Below are 20,493 nucleotides of genomic sequence, written 5' to 3' on the forward strand. Positions count from 1 at the left end.
ATTTATTTTGTTTTGCTGGATTGCAGTTTCTTATTGGATGGAGTCTGAACCTACATTTGAATATCTGCGGCTCTTTGAAAGCAGAACTGTTACTTTGGCGGTTTTTGATGCACCACACTTAAGAATGCTATCAGATACAGACTTGGGTTCTGCTTCAGTTCAGGTGGGGCATATTCCTGGAGATGTCATCACATGACTGACCACCTCAACCATGTGGTGTACTGTGCTGCCTCTGTTCAGAAAGCGATAGTTTGCACATCCCTGATTTGGATGATTCCTCTATATCAATCAAAAAGTCCTTCTTCCATATCAAAAAAAATTTGTTCAAAGCAGATTTAAAATAAAACAATTCTTTTTGACCCAGTAATCTGGGGAGAGTTAATGAGAATAAAAATGGGATTAATGTAGGATTAGTGTAAATGGGTGGTTGATGGTCACCATGGACTCTGTGGGCTGAAGGCCCTGTTTCCATGATGCATCTCTTTTTTGTGGGTTGCTCCTTGCTCTTTATTTCTTGGGAACTCCAGAGCAATTCTGGAGGGCCTGTAATCTCAGAAGTTGATAGAAAGTTATTAGATTGGCACCAATTTCAGGCAAACATTGAATTGATGGCCACTGTATGAAAAGTACCCACCCTCTGATTTTCATGGTGGCAGCTTCATTATTCTAATCCTCTTATTAAATCACATCTGTTGGCAAGCTGTATGTAGTTGGGTGGCGCTATGGGTATGTTGATGCAACCTGGATTTACCATCAATGGAAAAGAAGAATCTTTGTATGGAATATTAATTCCAAAAAAAATAAACTTTATCCTTTTATATTGTATTTTGAACTATTGTCCAGTTTCGTGTGATTTTAAAAATATACAGTTGGTCATGCCAATTGATTGAATGGCAGAAGATCTTTGGCTTGAAATGTGGATTCATGGAGCATTTCATCCTTCCATGAAATCTGAAATAAATACTGGAGATAGCTGATACCAGTATCCTGGGTAATGTCTTCAAACAATTGTGGATGCATATAATCGAAAGAGACATCAGCAACATCTGGTGATAACAGGATAATTCTTGTGCCTTTCTTGGTATAATGTCTTCCAAAAGTCCTACTGCATATCCTTTGAACTTCTGTACAACCTGTTGAGAGCCTGACATTGGATTTCTTTTGGCCATGCACCATAAACAAGAGGATATTAAGCCACTCAGAACATGATGTTCTAAGTTTGATACACCCTATATTTATACAAGTAGAAGCTCCAGTGCTGGATGGAGAGAGAAACACTGTGAAAGCTTAACTGACTACTCTTCAAATGAATGGCGGGTGGGGGGGGGGGGGGGGGGGGGGGGAATGAAAGAGTGGTTGATTTCTTTTTTTAATGGGTAGTAATGCTGTCTTCTTGATGAGTTTCCCAATAGAAATTTTTGAGATTGTTTTTGGAGGATTTGAACTTTCCTGGTGCAGATGAGCATTATGCTGCACAGTAACCTAGTATTGGTTAGGCAACTGGGAGAATATCCTTGCTATGTGTTTTGAGGAGTGAGATATGGCCTTTTATGACCACAGGTTAAGCAGTTTCAGTTTGATGCTCAAAAGGGAGTACCTTCAACAATAAAGTACTTCTCAGCACTCCATTAGTGTCAGCTTGAATTCATGAAGATAGTAGTTGGCTTGATGCTCTCTTCAGACACACAAGATACAATAGCACTATTTGAGAACAAATAGGGGTTCTCGCAATTTTCTGGCAACTATTATCTTGACTAACAACACTAAAACAATTTTATCAGGAACAGGCTGTGAGAGTTTGCTTTGTCCATACTGGTTTCTTGCACTGCAGTTGGCTGTAATCTGCTTTGGCATGTCAGAAAATGATTGTAAATTCAGGCCTATGGTGTATGTTGTTAGTAAGATTGAGTTGTAAATATTTTGCCTTCAAAGCAGCAATATGTACTTGCATGGAATAAAATGTCCCAAAAAGGAGCATAACTGGAAACAGTGGATGGTGACCAAATGTCTGGAGAATGCACTCTAAGTGTCTTTAAGGAGAGATTGCAGATTTAGGGAGGGAATTCCAGAGCTTGGGGTGTTTTGTTTTAAAAACTCTCTTGGGACAGAAAAGTGCTAAATGAACTCCAGGTTAGTTGTTCTTTATCCTAACAAATATTTGCTACAATGAATTGGATAAACTTGTTTTTGTAATAAACAAACTAGGTAAAATGAAGGAAATAAATTGGAGAGACAACCCAGTATTGCCTAAATATTTTAATTATGGGCCATAACCTAATGAGATAGTTATTTTTCAGATCCTCACTAACAGAAACTAACCAAGATCCCAAACCTGGGATAGCCCTGCTAGGCAAGGCCCAACAGTTTACAAGTTCTTCCATATTTATACACTGTTAAGAAACAGAGCTTATAGCAAGTATAGGCTACATTATTTATATTCGTGCAAACTGGATTGCTTTGCTCTGTGTGGTGATCAGGGAAAATCTAGTTTTTCTTCTGAGATGACTTTTCAAATGATAAGAAGTCATGTGGTTAGAAACTACTGTAGTATTTTAGAACATAGGAGCCAGAGGAGGCAAGTAATTAGTCATCAGGCCTGTGCTGTCATTCAGTTGCAGCATGACTGATCTACATCTTTGCCTAACAAAATAACAACGTAGTCCCAAATTCTTACACAGGTACACTATTAGCCAAAATTTGACTGAGCCACAAAAGGAGATATTAGGACTATTGCAGGAATATATTTTAAGGTGCACCCTAAAGGATGAAGGGGAGGTAGGGAGAAAAGCTTACGAATGGAATTCCATAACTTTGGGTCTAGATAACTGAAGGTAATAGCCACAAAGATTTAAAATTGGGAATGATCAAGAGACTGAAATGCAGCAATCTTGGATGGTTTTGAAGCTGGAGGATATTACAGAAATGGGGAGGGTTAAGGCCATGGAAAGATTTGAAGATACAAATAATGTTTAAAAAAAATCAAAGCAGTGCTCAATTTCGGTTTTGATATTTTTAATTGGCCTAACTCACCAGTATTTTGTGAAGAAATGCTATTTGACATTATTCCTGAAGCGTCCAATGATAACAATGTTACATTCCCATTTTATGGACTTCCTATCAAAAGTTGTTTCTGTAAGCCCTATTTATCTTTTCACTGTATTCAGTACCAAATTTGAACACCTTAACCTTCTGCTCATTCAAATCCACAGGAGATGATGGTTTGCATCCTAAGGGATGTAGGTAACAAATAAGTGAAGATTGCAGATGCTTTAGCCGTAATCTTCCAAACTGGACTCAATTTGGCAATAATCCCATCAGATTGCAATGTCGCAAATGTAATTCCAATATTTGAAGTGTTTCCATTTATGTGGTACTTCTAACACAGCAAACTGACAGTTTTGATTAAATATAACATTGATATAATGGGCCATATAAAGAGATATTTGGACAAATAACCAAAAGCTGGGTTGAGGAGGTAGATATTAGGGAGCGTCATAATGGATGGAAGAGTTTTGGGGAAGGAATTCCAGAATTTAGGATTTTGACAGCTGAAGGAATGTCATGAAATGGCTAAATTCAGGACCAACTGAGATACTAGAATTGGAGTGCGCTTGTCTTTTAGACTTCAAGAAGTAATTGTATCTCTATGGAAGAACAAGAAATAAAAAAAAATAAAAAAGCAGCAATATATGTCATGGGAAAGCTATTAAAATGTACAGGTTGAAACACTCTGGTCTGGCATTCTGTGGTCTGCCAACTCCTGTGGTCTGGCACGTTTTGAATCTGTAGTGCACATCTGTACTAATTAACTAATTCTAACTAAGATTTAACTAAGGTCTATACTAATCTGTAACTAATTGACCTAACAGTGATAGGAAGATGATCCCTTGTTACTTAAAAATCAGTTAAACATGATCTTCCCTTAACAAATCCATGTTAGTCGTCTGTGGTTAGTTGGTGCCTTCCTAAATGAAGTTTTATTTTCCTGATCCCACCGTCCCCCATCACCCTATCTATTTCCTCTTTCCCCACTCTCTCCATCTGACCATCACCTACACATTCCTCCCACTGGTTCCCCTCCCCACCTCTTTCCCTTTAATCCATGGTCCAGTCTTCCTCTATCAAATTCTATCCTCTTCAGCCCTTTGTCACTTCTACCTATCACCTCCCAGTTCTTGCTTTCCCCCCCCCCCTGTTTTTATACTAGCTGTCTCCCCTCTTTCCAGTCCTGATGAAGGGTCTTAACCCAAAACGTCAACTGTCCATTTCTCTGCATAGGTGCTGCTGGACCTGCTGAGTTCCTCCAGTTTGTGTTGCTGAAGATTTATCCACTCCTTCAGAAGTAATTCTAGAAGTTTGCCCACCACCAAAATTAGACTAACTGGCCTGTGATTACTTAGTTTAACCTGCCCTTGTCTTCCATCCACATAGAACCCCATTCTATCAACTTCCAGATTATTGTTGCTTTTCCCAGCTCCTACCAGTTAAGGGAGCTGCTCTTGGGATGGAACTGTGCGGCTTGTGTAGGTGAGATCCTTGATCTGGTCCTTTGCAGCAGCAAGAGGTGGGTCAGGGTCTGGATTTACACTATTTCAAGGGGTTCCTTGATTTTCATTGGTTGGGTGATAGAAACTGGGTCATAATTCGCTGCAGTGCTTCTTTGTTCTTCACCACATACAGGACAATAACTGATCTTTCTTTATAATCTGCTCTTCTTTCATGCCTATATCATGATGTACAGAATGTCAGCTATTGTTCAAAATATTAACCAATGGCATCACTAGATCCATTGTGACATGTACATCTCCAGCCCTTGCTTTGCCTACTCTGTTGATCACAGTACTTCTGTCACATTGGGAACCTATTCACTGTGTGCACTATGGAGATCTTGATCAACTTATTTGGGGATGTAATGAACTAGCAAAGTGGTTATTGGGGAACCCAGCAAATTTAGTATATTTGGAATCCCAAAAGGTGCCACAAGATAAGGTCATAAGACAATACAGCTGATACATTTAGCATGGATAGAGGATCACTAACCAATAGTTTAAAAAGTCAGGATAAATGGGTCATTCTCAGATTGGAAAACTGCAACTAGTGGAGTCCTACAGGGAGAACAAGGACTGGATTATTTACAGTCTCTACAGTCTATTTCCAGTCTTAGATGAAGGGACGTAGAGTGTTGTATCCAGATTTACTGGTGACTCAAAGATGGGTGGGAAAGCAAGTTGGGTGAAAGACATGAAAGTTTGCACTAAGATATAAATGGATTAAATGAAGAGGCCAACAATTCTCAGATGGAGTATGCGAGGTTGTCCACTTTGGTAAGAATACAGAGCAGACTTGTTTAAGTGGAGAGTGACTAGGGTGTCCATGTATATGAAATATAGTCTGCTTGCAGGTACAGCAAATTGGAAGTCTCATGGAGTGTTGCAAAGGGGGTGGAGTATAAATGATGGAAATCTTGTAGCAACTACAGTATGTTTGTGGTGAGACCACACCTATAGTATTGTGTCCAGTTTTGATTTTATTTAAGAAAGATGAACTTGCATTGTGAGCAGTTCAGATAAGGTTTACTAGGTTGATTCCTGGGATGAAAGGGTTGTGTTATGAGCAACCATAGAGCAGGTTGGATCTGTACTGGAGTTGAGAATTAGAGGTGACTTCATTGGTAATCAATGATTTTCAAAATCCTGAGGAGGGTTGACAGTGTCGCTGCTAGCAGGTTGTTGCCCCTCATGAAGGGAATCTAGAATTTGAGCGCATAGTTTCAGAATAAAAGGGGCTCCATTGAAAGGCAGATTAAGAAATATATTCTTTTTTGAGTCATGGATCTTTTTAGATTCTCTACCCCAGAGAACTGAGAAGGCAGAATCACTGAATGTATTCAAGTCTGAGACTGAGAGAGTCCAGAACTAAAAGGGAGGCTAAAGATTATGGGGGCCGGGCAAGAAAATGCAGCTTGACGGCCCATATGGCCTTTTCGTTCTCCTATTTCTTATGTTGCCCTCGAACAGGATCTGAGAGACTCTGACAAAATTCTACAGATGTACAGTGGAAAGCATTCTGACTGGTTGCATAGCCTGATGTGGAAACTCCAATGCACAGGAATGCAAGTGGCTACAGAGAGTAGTGGCCTCAGCCAGTTCCATCATGGTGCGGCTCTCCCCACCGTCGACGACATCTACAAGAGGCGATATCTCCGAAAGGTGCCATCCATCATCGGGGAACTCTGCTGCTGCTGCCGCCGCTAAAAGTTAATTTTCATGACATTTATGCCCTGTGTATGTCTGGCTATGACAACAATAAACTTGACTTGAGTATTTTCCCCTCAGTCCAGCTGAGAGAGGGAAGGGTTTGTTGATTTTGATTTGTTGCCTCCATTACAGCCTCCAAACCTGTCCCCTTAAAAAGCAAATGTCTCCATTTTATACATGTTTATAATAACCAATGGTGTTCAAAAACCATGAAAGAAATATTGATACCCTTGTATTTTATCCCGGGTGGTTCCCAGCAGCGTCAAGAAGATGCCTTGATTTCCAAAGACTCCATGACAATCCGGGCGAGCGGCGCCCAATCCAATACCGCCCTTTCTGACGTAATGTCATCAGCCCCGCCCTCTGACGTAACCCGTTGAAGTCCCGCCCTCTGTGGAAGCGCCTACCCGCCTCCCGACTGCATCAGCGGAGGTGAGAGGATTTGTAGTTCGCTCGGTTTTGAGTTGCTGAGACCCACTGCCGGCTGAGGACGTGTTTCCCTTTAGTTTGATCAATCCTCCCGAGACGTCTTTTTTCGTCGAGTGTCGGTTACCGACAGGCCTCCTGCTTCTCCTGTGCCCTGCTGCTGAGTGAATTCTGCACAGGGATGGGGCCGCCGTCTTCCCCTCAGATCAGTGAACGGAAAAATTAACACATTTTACCTCATGAAAAATCAAAAAAAATTGCAGACGATGGAAATCTGAAACAGAACATGCTGGAAGCACTCAGCAGGTCAGGGAGGTTGTGGATGGATATTTTGGGGACAGGCCCGATCGATGCTGACGGTTTACTGAGCAAGCAATTGGCACTTGGCTTGTTGAAGCTCTATATGCCTGAGCCACTCGTTAACCCTTCCTTCAGGCAACACACGAAAAAGTGGAGGAACTCAGCCGGTCAGGCAGCCTCTATGGAGGGAAAAGGACAGTCGGCGTTTCGGCTCCAGACCCTTCATCTGGACTTCATAGATGCTCCCGGACATGAGTTCCTCCGGCTTTTAGTGTGTTGCTCCAGGTTCCAGCATCTGCAGTCTCTTGTGTCTCAACTTTTCCTTTAGCCCTGACGATGAGTTATACTTCAACTTGTCATCCAGTCTCTGAATTTTCCAGATACGAAGCGTCAAGTTCGCTCAAAAGTCCAAGTGTAGGTGTTCAACTCGAGTTGCATTTCCAGTTGTCACGTGTTAATCTTTAGGAATATATGTTCATTGCAGGGTATCAAAGCAGATTTTCTAAATTGAGGATGATTAAGTACTTAAGGAAAATTAAAAAAAAAAGACTACAGATGCTGGACATCTGAAATAAAAACAAAAAATGCTTGAAACATGTAGCAGGGCAGGGAACAACTATGGAAAAAGAAGCAGTTAATATTACAATGAAAGGTCCCAGACATGAAAAATTAACTTGATACTCAAGGGGTTCTTTAGCCACTGACAATGCTTTCATGTACAGAGGTAATGCCCCTCATCAGCAGGCACTATTCTGAGCTCTGAATACCCATTCTATATAATGAGCATTCACGGATCTTTCAACTCTGCAAAGAATCATAGATGTATATATCTATATGTGTGTGTGTGTGTGTGAACTTTACAGTTAAGCATGCTGGACAAATATCACAGGTGATGTCCCTGACTGATTACCACTCCAGAAGCGCAGGCCACACAAGCTAAACTTGGCTAACATTGAATTTGATTGAACTTGAAGTTTTGTTTTCTTTATTAATCAGTTGCACACTGCCTTTATCACAGGAGATATCAAAGAAAATGTGCTGCTTTTAAAAGAAAACTGTACACAAAGCTTAAGTAAACAATGCAAGAATCAACAATGGATTAAGTTTTTTTATATAAATACTTTGCTGATTGTACAGCCATATTAATCAAGAGCTATAAAAATATAATCAGGAGCATTTTCAATGTTAGATAATATACAACAAAATAGTTTTAACTTTTTGCATCTGCTTGCCCCCTTCCATCTTCCACATTTTTTCCAGGAGGCAGCAACTTTTTTCTGGATGCAGTGCCACTACCATTGGACAACTTCTGGTGATTACTTGACTGCTGAAACCATTTCCACCCAGTTCTACAAATCTGTCCATGTACTTTTACTTCTGGGAAAGATTACTCTTGTTTACTCCAACCACCAATGCCCAGGACTGCTTGACCAGTTAGCTGTTCAACTGTAGAATCCATAACTGCAGAGCAATCTATAATACCCAGCCACTCGATCATGCCGATACCACGCAGGCTTATATCTTGACACAAGTCAATGCAGGAAGTTAAGTCAGCGACAGCCACACTCTCGTACCACCATGTCCTCATGGTGGCGCAACACCACCTCACCCTTTTCTATGTACAGCATGCTCATTGGATTCAGCTTTGTGGGGACACAACAAGGGGAAGGCACCATTGCTGGATGATGGAATTTGAGCAAACTCTGAAAATAAAAACATACATGGTTCAAAATTCTTAAAACACATGTTACAGTAAGGTTCATCTTAATATATATTGACTTCACTCTGTGTCTCTACTTCCTGAAGGTACAGATTCATTAAATAGCACCGCTGAGGGAGTCACAGCAACTATTTTGCATATGTGGACCAGAGCAAAACACATTGGGAGGCCTTTTGAATACAGAGATCATGACAACTTGGCCTAAACTTGCCCATGTGCATGCATAACATCACAGATTACCCTGTAAAACCTGCCCCCTCAGTTTTCCCAGCACAAAACTAAACTGTCTGATTTTTACTGCATCATTTCATATCAAGGAGACATGCACCAGCCTCAGTACCATCCTGCACAGTTCCCTGACCAGCATCTTGCAAAAGGTTTATGTCCAAAGGCAGGAGACTTTTATCCTGACTTCCTGAATTGGATAGAGCTCAATTCCCAAAGGGCAATTTACAAAACAGTTCCCGCTATATGCATCTTTTCATTGATAATTGTTGGAATGAATTAATGGGATTTCTTTGCATGCTAACACATATTGTTGTATTTGATTTTCCTGTGCAGTTCCATTTGGTGAATTGATAACACTTATAGAGTGATATCATATTTCTCCAATGGTAAGTAAGCAAACTGAAGAGCCAAACTATTAAAATTCAGTTAAATGTGTTCATTTTAATTATGTCAATTTTGCAATTCATATAGGTATGGTGGTGTAATGTTTATGCTATCAAAGCTAAAACTGGAAAATCTGGAATAAACATAACTGTTATGCTTGCATTAATGCCTTCAAGTGAGTAAAACACTCTAGTTGAAGCATTAAACGCCAAGACTCAGGCTTCTTCTCAAAGTCAAATACCAAATCCTTGCCACCCATCCTATGGGTGAGATGATGCAGTCATTTCTCGTCACCACATTACAAAAAAGATATGATTGCACTGGAGAGGGTGCAGAGGAGATTTATGAGGATGTTGCTAGGGCTTGAAAAACGGTAGCTATGAGGAAAGATCGCATAAGCCTGGGTTGTTTTCTTTGGAACAGTAGAGACTGAAGGGAAACTTAAGGAAGCATAAGTTTATGAGGGGCTTAGTTTACCAGTGGAGTTCAAAAGGAATGAAAAAAGGTGCAAAAGACTAGAACTAAATAACAGAATTCTAAATGATAGGACTGGAATTGGTTAAAGAGATAGTGAGGGATGAAGCCAAAATGCAATTCAAGTTCTTTGAAGAGAACTTTGGGGGATGGAGGGGATCAGCAGGAATGGGAGGTGTAGATTTAAAGTATTTGGGAGAAGAGGAGAAAACTTATCTACAGGTGATTGAGATTGAAACTGACATCACATTTAATAAACACTTAGGGGTATCATTTCCAGGGCTATAGAGAGTATTAGAATGTGGGATTAGATTGGATAGCACATTATTGACCAGCACAAACACAATGAACTAAATGGCCTCCTGTGTGGTAAATGTACTGTGATTTCTGGAACATGTATACTTCTACAGTGTCCTGATTTTGCACAGTATCCTTGTAGCTAAACTTTCATAAAAGACTTTTGACTTTTACTTCAAAAAATGTAACAAAGCATTTCATTGGACTGTAATAAGAATTAACCCAAGGCAATTGGTTGAGAAATTGCGGTCAGTGGCAAGCCACCTGAGGTTACCATTGACCTTTGAGAACAGCACATTTAGCTTACGCACTTTCCCCAGCAGGAACTAGTGGGAAGAAGCTAGCTCTATCACTCATGGTAAGACCCTGAGGTATAAGATGGGATCTTCCACAAGATATGTGGGCATCACATAGTGGAGGGAGTTTGTGAGGGGGTGCAGAACAAACCCAGCATACAAGAGCTGAACATTTCTGATATTCAGTAACATTTTCAAAAAAATCAAGCTATTATCTTTTTAGTTAAGATTATTAGAATGTTTAAAAAATATTAAAGCATTTATAGACACAGGATACATACTTACAGAATGGGTGACTGAATACCTTATCAGGCTGTTTTAAGGAAAATTGTTTAGGAAGAGAATTTGGGACCTGAGGTCTAGCAGGCAGAAGGTGCTGGCATTATGAGAAAAAGGAATGAAAAAAGGTGCAAAAGACTAGAACTAAAGAACAGAATTCTAAATGATAGGACTGGAATTGGTTAAAGAGATAGTGAGGGAAGAAGAGAACTTTGAAATTGCATAGCTGGGAACTAGAAAAAGTCACTGTGCATTGTGCTGGTGAATGAATGAGTCTAGAGTGTGAGTAAGAATACAGGCAGCAGAGTTCACAGTATATGGGGTGTAGAATGATAGGCCAGCTAAGAGAGAATTTGAATAATGAATCCAGAGGTATGAGTGATAAAGAAAAGTTAAAAATTACAGACATTTCCCACTGGACCAGAGAAAGGTTTAGGGGAATCCAATGGAAATTTTCTCAACTATGAACAGTTGAAAGGATAACTGATAAAAGATTGTTTCCGTTATTTGGTGGATCATTAACTGACAGGCACAAACTTCGGATTTTTGCCAGTTTTTTTCTCGGAGGGTTGTTAGAACATTTTTGTCAGTTTTGACCAGAAGTAATAGCAGAACAATTAGAGAATCAAAATGCTATCAAGCACAGTCACCATGGTTTAGCGAAAGGGAAATCATATTTGACAGATTATTACTTCTTTGAGGATGTTGCAAGCAGGGTGAGTTATGCGGAACCAGTAGATGCGGTGTATCTGAATTTCCAGAAGACATTTGGTAAGGTGCCTCAGAAAAGGTTAGTACACGAGTTAAGAGCTCATGGCATTGAGGACACAGCATTTACGTGGATGGAGGATTGTCAAAACAACAGGAGTCAGGATGAGTGGATCATTTTCAGGTTGGCAAACTGTAACTAATGAGGTGCCAGAGGGATTACTGTTGGGACTTTGCCTATTTATAATCTATGGTAATGATTTAGATTAAGGGACCAAGTGTATTGTAGCCAAATTTGCTGATAGTACAAAGGAGGAAGTAAAACAGGAGGACACAGATAGTCTGCAAAGGAATATAGATGGGTTAAACACATGGACCAAAATGAAGGGGATGTGAAGTTATCCCCTTTGGAAGGAAGAGTCATAAAGTATACTGTTGATTACATAGAGAGAAACTACAGAATATTGCTGCATAGAAGGATCTGGGTATCCTTGTACACAGATTAGCCTGCACGTACAGCAAGTTATAAAGAAGGCAAATAGAATGTTGACCTTCATTACAAAGGGGATGGAGCATGAAATAAGAAATTCTTGCTACAATTTTCCTGTGGTGAGACTACACCTGGAATATTATCTATAGTTATGGACTTCTTATTTAGGGAGTGAGGCACTTGCATTGGAGGCTGTTGAGGGAAGGTTCATTAGATTGATTTTGGGGATGAAGGGATTGGAAGTATGTAAGGTTGAGCAGGTTGGGCCAATCTTAATGGAATTTAGAAGCATGGGAGAGAATGAAACATACGATTCTGAGAGAATGTTTTATTTCATGAGGGAATCTAGAACTAAGGGACATCAAATGAGGGGTTGTCTATTTAAGAAGAAAAATTTCTGTGTGGAGATGATGAATCTTTGCAATTCTGTACTCCAGAAAACTCGAGGCTGGGCCATTGAATATATTCAAGACTGAGATAGATTTTTGGTTGAAAGAGGAGTCAGAGGTTATGTGGATCAGACAAGATGGTGAAGTTGAGGCCCATCAGATTAGCTATGATTTTATTGTATGGTAAAGGTGAAAGCTGCAGTTGAGGAACTGGAGTAGACACATGAGGCACACGGTATACGCTTTCTTTTCTGTACAATATATATGATTTATTGTAAGGCTACCAAACGATTGATTCAGGTTCAGGATCCCAGACCCTACTGGAAGCAATCAAGGTTGAAGGAAGACCTGCTGCAATCGATAGTAACAACAAACTCTTCTGTCAGTCATTAAAAGTGGCATTACAGCCCAAGAAGTGATATTTACCTCGGGGTGGCATTAAGGACCCTACCTGCATGTAAGCATGATTGGTGGGTTTAGCATCCTCCCTGGTTGGAATCGGGCACTCTCCCTCGCAGCGGAAAGCGTTGTACACCTTAGGGAAGATGACCCAGGCGCCCCAGCCGATCTTACCAAATTTAATTTCAAACTTGATCCTGCGACACGGGGTCGGGTTGCTTCCCTTACTGTGGTGCCGGGCGTGTCGGTACCTGGGAGCTCCGCTGCCCTCAGCTCTACCTCTGCCACGGGCAGTCTTCCTACCCTGCTTTAACCGACGACTCTTCCTTTTTCGGGGCTTCCGCACTCGCTTGGAGCCCTTCGCGTCTTTGAGAAGCGAAGAGCTATCTGAGCAACTCTGCTCGGGTCTCCAGGAGAAAACCAACAGCAGGGCCATCTCCTTGGTCTCCAGCCTGCCCTTGGTGTTGGCTTCAGGCAGCGAGCGCTTCCTCTTGCAGACCAGGCTCCCCGGCCGCTGGAGCCCACCTTGCCCACCAACAGCACCAAACTTGTTGCGGTTCATCCAGTGGTGCAGGATGTTGGTCATGTTGTAAACGGCACACTCCGCCGTGTCTTCCAGCACAGAATCAGGAGGAAAGGAACCCAAGACGAGCTGGTCTTGGCAGATGGTGGGTCCACTCGGGTATTGAGACTGGTGGTGGATCTCCAAGAGGGAGCAGGACTCGGCAAAGGCGGGCAAGCAGATCCTCAACTCGGCGAACTGAAGCTTCTCATTTGGGGTAAGTGTGGACATGTCAAAGGTGACAATCCACCGGCTCCCATTGTGACGGAAACCTGGGAAAGGCCAACAACAGGGATTAAATCAGCTGGGTGTGACAAACATCTTGTCTGCCGCTCAGAGTGAACAGAGGACCCCTGGGCTCAATACCTAGTCCCCGCTGAAAACGCGAAATGGTATGGTCTACAAGTGGCTTTGGTATATCTGGAGCAGGTATCAACCGGGGAGCTCCTCTCTGATTCCCACCTAGTGACGTTTGGTGGCAAGTTTGAAGACTGGGCGAGGAAAGGATTAGTTTGGATGCGAAACCTCATGGTTCAGTAGCCAGGGCTGCACAGAATGAAGAGGGAATAAGGCCCTGCATTTGTAGAGATCTAACATATGTCAGCATATACTGGCGAGGAAGGGAAGAAGCGAGGGATTGACACCGTAGGCAAAGCTAAAGCGCCGTGCAGTCTGAGCACGGCAATGCCTGAAGAATGAGTACCACTCGATCCAATTTCACATTGTGACCAACAGACAATCTCCTGGAAGAACTCAGTAGGTCGAGCAGCATCTGTGGGAGGAAAGGAATTGTTGACGTGAGAATCAGATTTGTTATCACTGACGTGAAGTTTGTTGTTTTGACGTTTCGGGTGGAAACTCTACATCAGGATCGCTGGAAACGTCGACAATTCCTTTCTTCCCATAGATGCTGCTCGGCCCACTGAGTTCCTCCAGCATCTTCTTTGTTGCTCCAGATTCCCGCATCTGCAGTCTCTTGTGTCTTCACATTGTGACTATTTCGTTTGAAATTTCAGAAACAGAAAAATACTGTTGTATGTTTATAACCATCTAAATGCCACAATATCAAGAAAGCTCAAAAGTAACAAAAATGACCCAAACTCTGCTCAAGACATGAACGTCCGTAGGTTCCGTGACCAGGACACTTCCCTGCTCAGCTTCGCGGAATCTCTTCAGCCACTTGAGTGATAGGGCGAGGTCCGGGTTACCACCTCACCCAGCACAGCACCTCAGGCACTGCACATCCTGAAGGTGAGATCTAAAACTACCATCTAGACTGCCTGCTCAATTGGGCTTAGAAGCGGCGGCGATGTCTGAACAATTTCCTGGCTAGTATATATTCCCTAACCTCTTCACCAAACCGGAGTTTTTGGTCGTTATTTGATTGCTTTTTGTGAAAATTTGCCTACATCACAATAACGACCACAGCTCCGGACAAGTAGAACAACAATTCCATTCCACCACCGTTCCCCGTCCAAATTCCCCCCACCCAAAAGAAAAAGAATATTAATTTGTTCCTTTGAATGCATGTTCTGTTTCTTTTTGGAGCTGGTGTAGGAGAATGGGAAGAGCAGGGTAAGGGTATCACCCAGTCACGGTTATGCCAAATAATATTGGTGGCTTTAACCCGGTTGATCCTTAGCGCCGTGCACTGAAAGCAAGCCAGATTGAAGCGTTCTCAAACTTGGGAAGTGATCTGAGAGGCGGTCATACAGTTGATGAGCTCAGTATCCCCAGCAGACGGTGGGGGAACCACGCATTCTCCGGCCAATATTCATTAACGTCAATCAACGGTATATAATGACAGGTTTCGTACTACCGCCAATACGAATTTTTAAGACCAATGTGTTGTAGAATAATCGTTGCAACAACTCCCAATGTAAACATGCGGATGAAAATAAAAAAATAAAAACTGCTGATGTTGGAAATCTGAAATAAAATCAGAAAATATTGGAAATAGCAAGTCCGGCAACAGCTGTGGAAGGAGAAAATACCCCTCGACGCTGCTTGACCTGCTACATGTTTCCATCATTTTCTGTTTTTATTCAGTATAAACATGCGGTTCTGCCTTGGAGCAGTTGCAGCCCATCCATATTTTAACCTGGGGTAGAAATACTTACAATACTGAGTAAATATTAGGCAAGTAATTTCAATAATGGCTGTTCCTAATTTTAGACTAGGGAGCACAAGGGTCTCAATTACTGAGCATGCTGGGTAGTCTTCCATTGAAGAGAACACGAGTACCTCCATCCAGCGGTGTAGAAACGGGAGTAAAGGAACTTGAAATGCTTCTTTATAATAAAAGGGACAGTGCTTGACTATTTAATTGATGCATTTGTGAAAAGAGACCATGTTTCTGAGAATCTGTAATTATATTGTCAATTAAAAAAGACAATCGATAGTTTGTTAAGCGGATTTTCCCCCCAGGGTAGGGTATAAGTTTAAAAAAATAATGTAATCTCTGTACCTGTATCCTCTACCTATCCATCCACCTTTCTATATACAGAGCGATAACCGCTAAACACACTCTCAATGAAAGACCAAAAGGGAAATTATATTTTTTAAAATGAACATTAAAACGATTCCATCCTTCAAGGCAACAGTTGCCTAACACTTGAACAGTCCGTGTTTCAGGACTGCGCTATCTGTGGAGTCAATGTTAATGAAACCAGAAAAAAAAGAGGTCAATCTTATCTTCATCATGGGGTGGGTGGATGGGGGTGGTGGTGGCCGGGTTGCTTTCAGTTTCTCTCACAAGGCTAAGTCACTAATTTAAGAATACAAACATTAAGAAATATTTGTGGCCTCCTCTATGTCGGCGAGACCAAGCACAGACTGGGCGACCGTTTTGAAGTTCTTGTGTCGCCATTGAGAGATATCTTACCAGGTTGAGAGTTGCTGATGGATACCTTCAGTAATAACACCCAGATATTTGAAGATGCAGCAAATTGGATGAATCGTGCGGAGAAAGCATTGTAAACGAAACGCATGTAATAAGCAGTTGGATAATTTCCTTTTCATTTTATTGCCCAAATTTCCGTCAACAATTTGAGTGACTTCTGTACATTCTTCTTCTCTCTTTTCACTCTCACTCCAGATACTGAAATGATAGCGGAATGCGGTTCCATTTCCTCATTAACATGACTTAATAGTACAGAACTCCTGCACTGTTTTTCCTGAAACCAACTCCCTTCCCAAAGGCACAATTGCCCGCCCGCACCCAACCCACCAGTGACCCATCACTCTATCATTCCAGCAACGCTTGCCTGATCTGAACGACCTCAAAAGGGGATATTGGAACGACTAAAGGATTCCGGAGTGGAGGGGTTGGTGGGAATAGATCTAAGAGACTTTTTCACTAGAGAAAATCGGAAAAGTATTATTGTATTCTTCAGGTTTACTGTGATATAAAATGTGAAACTCTTTCTCTAGCTTTTATATATTAGACAAACATCAGACAAGCTGTTTTCCGATTTTCTGTCCCCTGCATTTTGCAGTCTTGAGAACCTTAACCAGAGACAACACTTCAAAAGCACTTCAATGACCGAGGGTCTGAATGGCGCTATAGAAATAGAAGTTTTCTTTTAAAAAGCACGGTTTGAAAAGCTTTGTATTTTAAGAAATGGATGTGGAGAAGAAACAAAAGACGTGGAATTAGTTAGCACTCCGTGTTAGAGTGTTCACCAGAATGTGGATTGGGGTATGCCAATTCCTGGGAATTTGTCCACAATACAGACAGAATGAAAAGATTTTGCATTCCAAACCAGACCATGACATGCCTTGATCCCCTGGGCAATCCCTGTTCAAAGTCATCAAACCGTGAATGTGGATTGGACCAGATTGGCTGTGTCTGGGAGAGAGATCTGAGACCAAGGGGGACTGAAACAGAAACCAGCTCCTGCCAGACCGTGGAATCAGAGAACCAAGTTATATAACATAAATACTTTACTCTTTGCAACCAGGCTCCGCACGGTGTCCACTTCTGGTAACACAGGCCTTTCGTGAGTGGAGAGACCAGTATAGTTTCCCGAGTTGTAACTGCGGTACAAGTTGATCATATGCGAGGGGAGATTCAGGCTGATGTTTCGAGCCTCCAAGCGCTGGATGAAAGCTGCTACTTCCCTTCGGGTCGGCGGAGGCCCCGGTTTGGTTTCCAACACACGCCAAGTCCAGTTGCCGGTTGGGTTTCCTAGAACCATTGAGACTAGGGCCACCAGCAATGCTGGGGTTAGGAATTGCATGCTGACTGAGATCAGTGATAACTCGGTGTGTGTGATCGCTCTCCTTATATAGAACCATTCCATGCGCATTACCCACATACTGTCCCGGACACATCGAAAGTCATTATTTTACTAATTCTGCCCATTCATGATCAATATGACAGGTAGTAATTAGGTTTGCAAAACAACAGAAATTATACTTGTATTCTCTATGTTCTACCGTTTTCCCTTTGTCTTTACAATTGTCGAATTATTCAGTGTTACTCCCGAGTTTCGATGTTTTATTATAATGGAGCTTTAGAAGTGCAGAAGTGATAGACACGCCGTGAAGCTGTTACGTAGCACTCTTGCATAAAGCAAACTGAAAATTGAAACTAGTTACTGGGCAATTTACAGTCATTCGGTATAAACTCAGTTTGAACGAGATGAAAGCACATTGCATGACCGGCTTCCCTCCTAGTCGCAGGATGTCACTTTTAATCCTCCGCACCTCAGCTACAAACCGACACAATTTTGTATGTGGTACACTATTGAATGTATTGGCCAAATGATGCTAAGTATGTAAAGGGCTTTGCATTGCGTTTATTCTTTTTGTATATATTTTATCATGAATAAAGTTTATTTTTGAAATTTTAAAAATGCTTTGGTTGTTGGTTTAAGTGCAGTGTACATTTAATTCCCAGGGTTGTACATTAAAACAACATTTTGAAATAAATGCATCGCCAATGTAGCCTGCGCCTCAGAATTTACTTTTGCGTGAAAATCATAGAATCATTTTTAACAATGAGTTATTTCGTAGGAAAACCTTTTCTTGATTGTAAAAAATCAGGGATAAATCGAACAACCGGACATTTGAATTAGTTGTCCATGCTTAAAATGCGGACTCTGTACATTTACTTTTAGCTCCTAATATCAATGCACGTGGAGCTGGACAACATAAATTGATACAAATTTATTTCACCAATTACATTTATATAGTTTTATAAACCTTCACCTTCATCCAGACCTTGTCCGAAGTAGTATTGTATTTACCAATTCTTGGTATCGGATGAATAGAAACAAGAAGCTCTTGGAAATCCATCTGACGTTTAGCATTTGATTACAATGTACTGACAAGTTTTAGCGTTTCCCTTTCAATGTACTTTTAAAATTTAAGTGTAAAAAATATTTTAGTTATTTAAAGAAGTGAAATTACTGTGTACTTTCTGTGAAGTACAAGAATCTCTCTCTCTCATATACCTAATGACTAGAGTTTAGCAACACTACGACCACTTTGATCATTTTGCACTAAAATGGACTGTAAACATTGTGTTTAATTTATGTTTCTTTTGTGAATGCTGTTCATATAATGGATGCTATGTGCCTGTGATGCTGCTGCAAGTAAGTTTTCCTTTGCACCTGTGCATTCATGTACTTATGCATACGATAATAAACTCGACTTAATTGAATATTTGAGTAATTCAAATGATCTTGTGGTTGCAGGGCTACGGAAAACGAGCTAGGAAATGGGATCAGTTGGACAGCCCTTTAAAAGATTGGCTTGCTGGGCCAAAAGACCTCTTTCTACACCATTCCTTAGGTAGGACTAAATGAATATGCTGACTTTTTAAAATCTAAAAAAGCAAAATTTTTATACTTTCAGCTTCTCATCCATGTGTTCTACTTTACTAAATTTTCTCCTATCTCTGAAGCTTCCTTCAGTTTATAATCCTCCAAGTTTTCACCATTCTTTCAGATTTTATCTTTTGCTTATCCTCAATTTTCAGTGTTCTATCTTTGGTGACAGTGCTTCACTTGCGTTGGACCTAACCTACAGAATTGTCTCCCTCAGCTGCTGTCTCTTTGCCTCTCTGTGTCCCTTCACCAGTTCTTAAAGCTGCTGCGTAACCAAGCTTTTCGTCACCTGTCCTCATTTCTCACTGTGGCTTACTCAACATGTTATCCGACCATTCTCCTCTAAAACATCTTACTATGTTAAGTTACTATATCCATGCAAGTTGTTGAGCAGACGGGTGCTTATCAGGAAACTTATGTGTTCCAGAATGGCATGTTGCCTCCCCAGTGACAGGCTCAGGGATATCAATGGGCAGCTGGATACCATTCTGGTGGTGGGATGTGAACAGCCGGACCTTGTGGTCCATATGACATAGGCAGAAAAGAGAATGAGGTCCTGCAGGCAGAATTTAAGAAGTTAGGAAAGAGTTTAAGAAGCTCAACTTCAAAGGTTGTATCTCCAGATTACTCCTGGTGCCATAGACACATGAGTACAGAAATAGGAGGAGAGTTAGTTTCACTTTAGTGGAGGTGTGGTTGATGAGATGATATAGGAGGGAGGGCTTTAGATTTGGGCCATTGGGATCAGTTATGAGGAAGTTGAGACTTGTATGGGACTTTAGGGGGGTAATTTTTTACTGATGCAGTTAGGGAGGGGAAGGATGAACAGCTTGGCAGGAGGTGGGAAACAGCATAGATTTAGAAGAAAGTCCGAACTGAAAATGGATGGCAGAAAATTAGTAAGAGACCTTGGAAAGCAAATAAGGTTGTAAAATAGAAAATGTGGAGCCTAGCTGTGCTATATTATATATATTTAGTATATTAAGCACATAGTATAACAAATAAAGCAGATGAGGGCATAGATGGAAGTAATCTTGGTGAATACTGAAAACAAAGAGGAGAAGTTTGGTAGCTCGACATTCTTGGCTACAGGATTTTCAAACAAGACATAGAGGGGATAAAAAAGGAAAAGCCATATTGATTAAAGAAACAATAACAACTTGAACAAGGATCAATATGTGAGAATGATCATCAAATGATGCTTAAGAGATTGAATTAAAGAATAGAAACATGACTGTCACGTTGCTGGAAGTGCTCCATAGATTGCCAAACAGTGGAAGAAGACAACTCTATAGGCAAATTTCTGATGTGCAAATAAAGGGAAGTAGTATTTAGGAATTTCAATTATCATAATAGTAACTGTGATAGAATCAGTGTAACAGTTATAGAAGGCACAGAATCTCCAAATTTCATTAAGAAGGTTTTTTTTAACCATTATGTGGTAAACCCA

General features: G+C 41.1%; 1 protein-coding gene across 1 annotated transcript; it reads right to left on the reverse strand.

Annotated features, from left to right (window-relative positions):
* Positions 1–8,533: 8,533 nt before the first annotated feature.
* On the reverse strand, positions 8,534–17,408 carry LOC127584566 (nodal homolog). The gene is made up of 4 exons (XM_052041339.1): positions 17,159–17,408; positions 12,966–13,481; positions 12,700–12,905; positions 8,534–8,686 (listed from the first exon to the last, which is right to left on the reverse strand). Exons 1-4 carry the CDS (start codon positions 17,406–17,408, stop codon positions 8,534–8,536), a joined length of 1,125 nt encoding a protein of 374 aa, XP_051897299.1.
* Between the last annotated feature and the right edge of the window lie 3,085 nt (positions 17,409–20,493).

This window comes from Pristis pectinata, chromosome 30 (genome assembly GCF_009764475.1).
Source record: "Pristis pectinata isolate sPriPec2 chromosome 30, sPriPec2.1.pri, whole genome shotgun sequence".
In the NCBI taxonomy this organism is placed as follows: Eukaryota; Metazoa; Chordata; class Chondrichthyes; order Rhinopristiformes; family Pristidae; genus Pristis; species Pristis pectinata.

Excerpts from the sequence above, each read along its gene's own strand:
- LOC127584566 (XM_052041339.1), bottom strand. The coding sequence starts at position 17,408 with ATGGTTCTAGGAAACCCAACCGGCAACTGGACTTGGCGTGTGTTGGAA. Across the intron at positions 12,906-12,965 it reads GCCCCGAAAAAGGAAGAGTC|CTCCCAGGTACCGACACGCC; the intron begins GTCGGTTAAAGC and ends AGGGCAGCGGAG. Across the intron at positions 8,687-12,699 it reads CCAATCATGCTTACATGCAG|AGTTTGCTCAAATTCCATCA; the intron begins GTAGGGTCCTTA and ends TTTTATTTTCAG.